The sequence below is a fragment of the Halyomorpha halys genome, unplaced genomic scaffold, assembly GCF_000696795.3.
Source record: "Halyomorpha halys isolate HHAL.00 unplaced genomic scaffold, Hhal_1.1 Scaffold861.1, whole genome shotgun sequence".
In the NCBI taxonomy this organism is placed as follows: Eukaryota; Metazoa; Arthropoda; class Insecta; order Hemiptera; family Pentatomidae; genus Halyomorpha; species Halyomorpha halys.
This window is the reverse complement of record NW_027115122.1, coordinates 237,838-247,902: the sequence shown is the minus strand read 5'-3', so window position 1 is coordinate 247,902 and position 10,065 is coordinate 237,838. Positions and strand designations below refer to the sequence as shown.

The 10,065-nt window shown below is 35.0% G+C and overlaps 2 protein-coding genes and 1 long non-coding RNA gene across 9 annotated transcripts in view; all 3 read left to right on the top strand.

Moving 5' to 3' along the window:
• LOC136796965 (uncharacterized) overlaps nt 1-355 on the top strand; it is a 2,493-nt gene extending 2,138 nt beyond the window's left edge. Inside the window, exon 2 of the long non-coding RNA XR_010844753.1 lies at nt 28-355. This is a non-coding gene — a long non-coding RNA (uncharacterized lncRNA). The remainder of the gene's footprint in view (nt 1-27) is intronic.
• LOC106686688 (putative ankyrin repeat protein RF_0381) overlaps nt 1-3,794 on the top strand; it is a 9,892-nt gene extending 6,098 nt beyond the window's left edge. For all 7 annotated transcript variants that reach the window (XM_067052199.1, XM_067052195.1, XM_067052194.1 and 4 more), the window contains 2 exons: nt 665-1,113; nt 1,976-3,794. In XM_067052199.1, coding sequence (XP_066908300.1) covers nt 676-1,113; nt 1,976-3,541 — 2,004 coding nt within the window. In that variant the 5' untranslated portion in view covers nt 665-675 and the 3' untranslated portion in view covers nt 3,542-3,794. The remainder of the gene's footprint in view (nt 1-664; nt 1,114-1,975) is intronic.
• Nucleotides 3,795-8,226: 4,432 nt separating this feature from the next.
• LOC106686681 (U6 snRNA-associated Sm-like protein LSm2) overlaps nt 8,227-10,065 on the top strand; it is a 6,276-nt gene continuing 4,437 nt past the window's right edge. Inside the window, exons 1-2 of the mRNA XM_067052191.1 lie at nt 8,227-8,333; nt 9,000-9,067. Of these exons, the coding sequence (XP_066908292.1) occupies nt 8,331-8,333; nt 9,000-9,067 (71 nt within the window). The 5' untranslated portion in view covers nt 8,227-8,330. The remainder of the gene's footprint in view (nt 8,334-8,999; nt 9,068-10,065) is intronic.

The following is a 10,065-nucleotide window of genomic DNA, read 5'->3' as shown; positions in this document are numbered from 1 at the left end:
GTGGTTGTTCTCTTGTTTTGTTTTTAGCCCTGAAGAAGGCTAGAAACTCTAGCCGAAACGTCGGCACATTAAAATAAGTTAGTCATACTTATTTGTGTTTCATTGACCGCACCCCCAACCATCTTCTCCTCATTTATCATCCACGGTCAACTATCTCTCATAATTAAAATAAATCGTCTTTGATATCTGTTTTTAGCCATGTCCCATTTATCTCCTAAAAGCTATATTCGAGAAATATTGATTGGATGTTTGAAATTAAAGTTAAAAAAAGTCGGGGGGTGTGGTCTACAAATAAACACTAATAATCAAATTCTTATTTATTTGTGCTGGATTTTCGACCTGAATTTCAGGTCTCCATCAGGGCTTAAAAAACAAAAAAGGATGTAGCAACCATCACTCAGAGAAACATAAAAATAAAGGAAAACAGTAGTTGATTGGTAATAATAGAAGATAAAATATAATATTGTAGAGGTAAGAATTATACAAAATAAATAACAAAAAGATTAAAAAAAGAGACAGTGTTCAAGTAAATAGTAAATGGGAGAAGGAATCTGATGGGCTTAGATTTACATTGTTGATAAATGCTCCTTTTTAATGATCCCTCCTATAAATATTTGGTTATTTCTGGAGATTATTTTTTAATATTTTCCTTTTATACTTCTAGTTACTACAACTATGCCCATCCAACATCAGTCACTGGAGCGAGTTATCTCGCTGTGCCATAACACAGTTCTTAGTAAGATCTTAGCTGGCGCTGGTTATGGTGCGGGAGCATACATCTACCAAGGCTTTACAGCCTCTGACCTGGAGTTGAACAGTCCACAGTGTCTCCTTTTGGGACTGCTCTACTCCTTAGTAACTGAAGATGTCATGTCATGCTGCCTGCTGGCCGATGTCTGTCACCAGCTACAGCAGCTGCAGTCTGAATACCTGAGGGTCTGGCTGACTGGGGATTTTGTGTTCCCTCGCCAGGATATGGAAAAGGCTATGGCTTTGCTTTCTAAGCTATTGGAAACAGGTGTATTAAAGCTGCCTTCCCATGTAACCAGGATAATGATCTCTCTCGGGACTAAGTATAGGATACATTGCGCTCAGCTTTTACCACCATCCATGGTAAGATATGATCTTAATATATACATATGATATATCATAATGCAACATTTAAGCCTATTCTTGTACAGTTAAATAGCAACTTGCAATACCATGAAAAAATGCCAGATGAATGATTGCAACACTATGAAATTATTTTTTGTGGAACAAAAAATATGAAATAGTTTGCTCTTAGTAATTTAAACAACTTTAGAACTTATTCAACCTAAATTTTATTAGTCCCTTCTAGATTTCAAAAAGGCTCATCTTGTGGATTTTATTTTCAAGTGACACATCATTAACCTCGAAATACATGTAATTTTATTGATTTTGAGATATAAGTCAATCTTTTCCTAAATATAAAATGCTGAATTCGTTGAAACTACTAAAATAATCATCTCTGGAAAAGTTCATTAGATATGGATGTAGTTAACTGTCATTCCCTAACAATTGTAAGTTCATTTTGACCAATAAGATGCTTCATATAGGCTTTATGTTTTGCTTGAAATGTTCTGTACTAGTTTTGGTTCTTTCTATTACTTATTTATAATATCAATATAAATTGTATTAAGGCTTTTTCTTAATGAATTGTAATTTTGAGATTATAAAAAATTTAAATTTTACCTATGTGTGCACTCTGCAGCATAACTAACAGTTGATATATATTTGGAACTTTCATATGGAGAAATTTTAAGATTGATTTTATTCTTATTTCTTTTTAATTTTAGATTTTTTTTCTTATATAGATAATAGTTCATTGTCACCAATCAGATAATCTATCTGTCTAACAAATATCCATTATTTAATTTAATCTCACCGAATTCCTAAACCTAATAACTTTCAATTCTCAAAATAATTATGATGCAATCCATACTTTCTGTTTCAGGAAGGACACAAAAATTTACCAAAACGTCTAGAAGAAGCCATTGTAAACAATAGTCATGCAGATATTATTGCCATAGCCAATGAGGGCGGTGATGTCAATGGGTCGACTCAGTCTGGAGACAGCCTAATACATTTGGCTACAAGGCTAAGCAACTGTTCATCTATCGCTGCCCTTGGTTTCCTGAAGGCTAACTTGGAAGTCCTAAACTCTATGAATGCAACTCCGTTAGAAGAAGCTGTTAAAAATAATTCCATATCTTTAGTCAAGGCTCTGTTATCAGCTGGTGCAAGAGTTGATAAGCTTTTGTTCCGAGGAGACACCTACCTCCATATCGCGGCTGCTGGAGAACAAAATGGAGCACTGGAGGCCCTACTGGAGGGTGGAATGGATATAAACATGAAAAATCACTTCAATGAAACCCCACTATTTCAGGCTATCCTAGCAGGTAATGTCCGTGGTGTGGAGATGTTGCTGAAAAAAGGTGCTGATGTTAGAATATTTCCAGATGGTGGCAAGAGCCTTCTTGAGATGGCTGTGGAATCGCAGAATGTTGAAATGTTTAAAGCATTAGTCAAAGTTGGAATGAATCCTAAGTTCAAAGATGCTAACAAGATAGTTCATTTAGTGGTTCACTCTGGAAATACTGAGATGTTAAAAATAATAAAACAAATAAGGCTGCCTAAGAATTTTAAAAATCAAAATGTACTCACTTTACAAGCTGCATCTGATCCTCCTGTTCTAAAAACTCTCATTGCTATGGGTTTAGATGTGAATGAAAGAACAGTAAATGGTGATACAGCACTGTATCTTGCATCAGCTGAAGGATCCCTTTTGCAGATTAGGACATTATACCAAGAGGGAGCTACTGTTGATATACAAAATAATAGTGGGACAACACCATTGATGATCGCATTAAAAAATTCAAAATTGGACAATGCGATATTCTTGTTGCATAATGGTGCCGATCTACAAATCAAGGATAGTGAAGGTCGAACTACACTTCACTACGCCGCTGAAGGAGGCTGCCTTGGAGCCGTGTCCATACTGCTGGAAGCTGGAGCCAGAATAAACGAGCAGGATAATAAAGGGACCACTCCTGCTATTGTTGCAGCTATTAATAATCAGCTCGCTGTTCTGAAGCTGCTAGTAGAGAATGGGGCTGACCTAACTCTGAGGGATTGCAAGAACGATGGGATATTGCATCGTGCAGCCCGCAATGGACATATTGAGATAGTGAGAGCATTGCTAGATGAAGGGATGGCAGTGGATATCAAAGGGCAGGATAATTGGACTGCCTTACATGATGCATCACAGGAAGGGCACACGGGAGTCATTACCTTACTGTTGGATCGCGGGGCAGACCTAGCAACTAAGGGAGGTGATGGCATTACACCACTAATGAGGGCGTCTGTAAACGGGCACTTGGCCGCGGTGCAGCTGCTCCACGACCGTGGAGCCCCAATCAATTATAAGACTCATGATGGATACACTGCTTTAGAGTGGGCGAGCAGGAAGAAGCATAAAGCTGTAGCGAACTACTTGAGGTCCAAGGGTGGAGTCAAGTGATAGTCAATAGCTTGTTTATCTTCTGTGATAGACATTGGGGTTAGGGTACAGGAGAACTTTATTATGAATTGTGATAGAATTTGATTCGGTTTTGATCTAACATCAAATGTTTTTACCATTTTATTAAATGTATACATTTTTTTAAAAATAGAAAACTAATTTTACAAGTGACAGTTTCTACATTTTAGTATTATTTTTATTCTTCTATTAATGAAATTTTCAAATATAAATAAAATGTTTATTTGTTTCTGTTTTTATAACCTTTTTTAATTCAATAGAATGACAATTACAACAAAAATGTTCTTTAAAATATTTTCTTTTTTTCTTGTAATCTTTATTTCTTAAACACAATGCCTTTTTGTATTAAGTGTAAGGTTGAGAATTTTTAATGACAGATGATTCAATTTATTTTTTCTTAATTTTGAATAATATTTTAAATTCCAATGTCAAATTCAATAAATTGTGATGAAAGAAATTTAATTGGTGTAGAAAGAAGTGTGGTCAGATAGCATAGGTTTTATTTGTTTTTAAATTTTTCTTTGAGTTTTGCTGCTGATAAACTAACTAACTTTTATAAGAACCATTAATAGTAAAGATGTTCTAAACTCCTCCCCAAAAAAAATTCCCAGGAAAGGAATATACTCCCTCAGGAGGCTCATTACCAGGTAGGAGAGTGTCCCAGTGGTGGAGGATGTGGGGATGGTTGGTGGAAGTTCCTCTGGGCTAAGTCCAATGGACTCAAATAATATATTAGCTAATCCGGTAGATATATTAAATATGTTTAAGAAAGACTTTGAAAGTATTATGAATTCTGGAAATAATTGTCAATCTCCTCTGACTGAATACCTGAGTGCTGAACTGTGGATAGAAGAATGGAGTCAGGAGGAAGTCGAAATGGCCATCGCAAAATTAAAGCCTTATAAAGCAGCGGGAACTGACAATATTCCTAGTGAACTAATCTAGGCATGTGATGAAATTGGAGTTTCTAAAATACACCTTTTAGTTAAACAAATCTGAGAAATTGAGGAGATGCCTGAGGAATGGAAGGAGCCTCTACTTTTCCTGTTCACAAAAGGGGCCCGACGACAGATTGTAATAACTATCGAGGAATCTCACTCCGGAATCGGAGACTACCAATGTGGTTATAGACGAAATCGTTCAACTATTGGTCAAATGTTTTTATTACGTCAAATCTGGCAGAAAAAGTCGGAATACGACGGAGTAGTTCATCAGCTTTACATTGATTTCCAAAAGGCTTACGATTCTATTGACCACCAGAAGCTGTATAATATTCTGATTGAACAGGGAATATCAAAGAAGTTAGTAAATCTAGTATGGATGTGAAAGACCGAGACGTTTAATAAGGTACCAATCGGTAATCATTATTCTTTGAAATTCCAAGTCTGCTCGGATTTAAAACAAGGTGATTCTTTATCACCTATCTTATTTAATCTAGCACTAGAATACGTCATTAAAAGTGTGATAAATACCGAAAAGGGTTTAACTTTGGGTGGCAAAATATCGGTGCTTGGGTATGCTGGTGATTTGGTATTATTGAGTGAGGACAAGGAAACTATAGAACCAAATACAACCACGTTAATAAACTCCAGTAAGGAACTAGTTCTTGAAATAAATACGGATAAAACAAAATACATGGTTAGCAGTAGAAACGGGAACAATTTCGGTGATATAGATATAGGAGGAAATACGTTTGAACAGATAGATAGGTTTAAGTATTTAGGTTCTACGGTAAAAGAAAAACTAAAATTGACGAGGCAATAAAAGCGAGGTTGAAGGCGGGAAATTATTTTTATTTTTCAATTTCGAAACTGCTCCTGCCTTCTATCGAAAAACTTAAAAATTAGAATTTATAAAACTATTAACCTTCCCACTGTTCTTTATGAATGCGAGACATGGCCTCTTACACTAAGGGATGAACAGCGTCTTAAGGTTTTCGAAAATAAAGTGTTACGAAAAATATTCGGACCGAAAAAGGAAGAATTAACGGGAGAATTTATAAGATTACACAACGCTGAATTAAGGGACCTACACCCGGTAAATATAATTTAAGTTATGGCATTGTGGCATATAAGATGGGCGTGTAAGGTTGAGGGGCTTAGTAACGAACGGGTCCCTAAAATGTTAATAAACACTGAACCGAGGGGTAGACCGAAGCGTGGATGGGAGGATTGCGTTAAAACTTATTTAGTGGAATTGTCTATGGAGGGGAATCAATGGAAGGATGTATGCAGAGAGCGTTTGGTGGTATCGGCATCGAACCTTCGGTTCCGTTAGGCATTCATTATTATTATTATGGAGTATACCTATGGTGGCTATTTGGCTAAGTAAATAAAATCTTCTAATCTACTAAAAGGCAATGACTTACAGGGAGCACCTCTCGATGCCATTTAATAGCCTAGAGAGTTGACTCAGCACAACTTGATAGACCAAAGTGGGAATTTTCATTTTATGGAATTCTCCCTATCAAAGTATCAATATACATTGTGGATCAGTACTTTGTACTGTCTAGATGTTGATTAATTTTTAACAGGAGTATCTGTGAAGATTTTTGCTTTTCTCCCTCCAAAGTGCTTGCTAAAAACAATTTTAATTTCTAAAAAAAACAGGAAATATTTTTATTTGTTATGTTCCTACTTTACCTATGGCATTGTTTACACAAATAACGAGTACCTGTACTTGTGGAACTGATTCATTGTTCTCTTTTTCAGATGGACATATTACCAAGAAAAGTGTGTTTTAGTCAACTGTCATTTTAAAATAATATGCCTACCACATCTTTTCAATAAAAATAAAAGATTGTCACAAAAAGATCACAAACAGTTATTGGAAACATCAAAGACCTTTCTTTTGCTTCAACTAACAAAAATAACTTGCCTTTAAAAAATTTACTTATCAGGTATAAAAACCGAAAAGAAAATAATCACAAGTCACTAAATTTAATCAAACTGTAACAGCATTGGAAGATGTAACAGAAAGATCTTGTAACAAAGGTTGGAGGACAGTTCTCCAACATCTCTGGGAACCAACTCCTTATGTCAAATAACTCAGGTCTCTCCCATTATTAACAATTTTGTCTCACCCAATGTATTTACTGGCTGAGTTTGATCACCAAGACCAGGCTAGCCGTCTTCCACCCAGGAGTGCATACCTTTAGGCATGCATCTGTCCGTGGACTTCAATAATCGACCTGCTCCAAGCCAGAAATATGTATACCATAACGGACTGCCGAGCGTTGCCCTTCGGGCCCTCAAGTCGCAGGCCCGAGCTATACACCATCGAAGGCACGCCCACCACAGCAAATTCTTGCTCCATAAAACAGACTGGAAGGGACACAGGTCGGGAACAGCCCGCGGTTGCTCTGTGTCGTACACCGGGTGAGGTGAATACATCGGTGGAGGTCATCACCACAATCATCCAGGAAGCAGCCAACCGGAACATCCCCAAGTTTTCCCCGCAGCCTAACACCATCAGGAAGCCGTCCAAGTACATCCTGGTCCTGATCGGCCAGAGGAACAACTTACGCAACATTTTGCAACGAACTCGAGACTACAGCTTGAAATCGGCCATCAATGCAATGTCCCGGCCGATAGCCAATCTCATGAGTGACTGGAAGATTGCGATCTAGCACTACCAACTGTGGAGAACTCACGAGGATCATCGTCAGTTCTGGAAGTTCGTAAGGACATTCGTCACGAAAAGAAGAATGGTACACCTAACTTCCGAGACCGACCTGTTGACACCTGGGGAACTGGCCGAACTCCTGGCCACAAGCTTTGCAGTGAAGGATGCTGAGCGGACTGCTAATGTCCCTTCTCACCCACTCTTAATTCGTCGACTGGATAAATGCGATTTTCCCGCCACTCTATGGTAGATGATTGAAAGCTGTCTTAGTAGAATTCGTCGTACGAGTCGGCGAGGACTACTCAACCCCAGTCCACAAGGCTTGATACTGGTTCCAATTCTACTTACTGTCTTCACGGTACCTGTCGTCGCGTTGGAGCACAGGGAAGCAGTGGTAGCAGCCTATGAGGACGACACCAGCGCCAGATCTGGTCAGACACTCGAACTCGAAACAGCAGGCTTTAACTGTTAGGAAAGTATTTTTTTCTCTCTTAAAATATATATTATTATAAAATATATAATATATATGTATAAGTAAAACTATTTTTCATTCTCTTTAAAAAATAAATTTAATTTATTGAGTCTTATGAAAAATTTGGTATACAAATAATTAGTAGGTAAGTACTTGATCATTTATTTTTTTAAAAATTCATAAAGTTGTTAATTTTTTAACATTTAAAGTAGTTTTAAATCTAGATTTATTTTTCCATCTGTTTTTTACCAGGCTTTCATTACTTGTTGTTATTATGGCTACTAATTAATGTATTGTTTGAGGAATGGGGTTGAGAACGTAATTTCTAACTTGTGATATCTCTTCGTTGTTGGCTTCTTTTACTAATTCAATCCGAAAATAGAAGTTTTTCCGTATTAAAAAAAATAAATCTGTTATTACAATATAATTGAGAGAGAATAGATCTCACTTAGGCCACTATCATTCTCACCGGCTCAATTAATAATGATAATTAATATACTACAGTATATTACCTGTTCATAGAGATATTAGTATAAAAAGTTTTGACTCTTTATGAATTAACTAGCTTTAGCTCTTTGGTAATACTAGAGTAGGTTACCATTAAGGTTTTATTATGTTATAATTCAGATACCGGGCTTTTTGGTATTTTGATATTATTAAAGTCAATTATTAAAAATGGTAAGAAGAAATGAATAATTTAAATTGATTTTCTGTGATTAAATTTAACTTTTTATTGTCTGACTTCACATAGTCTAGCTATGACTACATCTTTACTTTTGTTTTATAAAGTATTATTGAATATATTTATTCTGTGATTGTAAATATTTTATTTTACTATCAAAATAGTTAATATCTAAAACTTTTTAAATTAATATAGAGTAACTATAGTTTGATAAGGGAAAATATAGTAAAAAGTGCACTTATTTCACATCGAAATACTGTTAAGGATCTTTTTAATGCCATATTGCTGATTTGCTTCAGTAGTGGCATATTCAACAAAAAAAAACAAAAAAAAAACATGCTTTGAGTTTTTCTGTAGATTGGGATTATTTTATACCAACCCTATTACCTTTGAAGCAGTGGGAGGAATAACCCCAGTAGAAAAGATAATATTTGTTTGCCATCTTTGGAAAACATCCAATTAGAAAATAATTAAATCCTTCTTCTTTTTTTTTTTTTTTTGTCAGTCCTACCTCTGTTAAAGCAAACCAGCAATATTATCTTCATATTTTTAAAACAGTTTATACCTAGTGTTAAAAATGTATTTTAAGATTTCTTATTTCTGTATTTTTTGTGTGTAACAATATCTTCATTGTGATTCTTTATTATATTTATTTTTTTTAGTTATTTTATTCATTCTTCAAGTCGTTAGTCGGGAAAGATGTTGTGGTAGAACTGAAGAATGACCTGAGGTAATGTATCCTCACTTTGCATTATTTTAACAGAACTTCAATAATTAATTGTTTTATTGTTATGGTGTTTCTGTTTAATAGTCAGCGTAATTATTAATTTCCCGTTAGCTATGCCCCATGTTTCCAGTGCCATTAAATTATCAATTTAAATTTGTTAATTTATAAAATATTAATTAAATATATAAATTGATTGATTAAATGATAGCATTCATTTGGTTAACTAAGTTACATCTGAAATTTGTATGGAAAAACAAAAAGGCAAATCACTGAAAATTAACTGACTTGACAGAGAGCCCTTCGTTTTGATACTTTTATGTTAACAACTTTATTTATGAGTGAAGTTAGGTAAGTCAGGGTAAGTGCAAGTAGGGGAACAGGTGCATGATGGGGATTCCTCTCGAATTTCCTTTCTTTGGAGGACCACCATCAATGGTAATTATAAGTAAATCCATACAATTTACTTCAAATTACTGCATACGTAATAAGTTTTAGTGAAATCTCCATTTACGCACTTATCGTATTATGCTCTTTACCCCACTCATATACTTAAAGTTTTTTAATTTGTTATTTCCAAGTTTGTTTAATTGGTCCGTTTGTTGAGCCTCTCTTATATTCCGAGATAAGAGGGTTGTCCAGCAAATCCTCCCCAACCATCTACCCACTATTAAAACTTTTTTTTTTACTCTCACATTGACTATTTTATCTCTACGATCTTTTGACCTTTACATTTCTGTTTATATAATGTCTTTTGCCTACCTGCACTCTAACGGCTTTTCTTGCAATTTATAACAATGTTCTTTCCTAATTTCTTTAACTAATTCTTTATAGATTCTTTCCACTGTATCATTTATTTGTTGCTCACATTTATATGTATATAAATAATATTGTAATTAATCTACTACTGTCTTGTCCATAGTTAGTAATCAAATAATTTATATTTTCATTCCATTGTTGTGTATATTACCAAATTTTTAGTCTATTATTTATTTTATTTTATA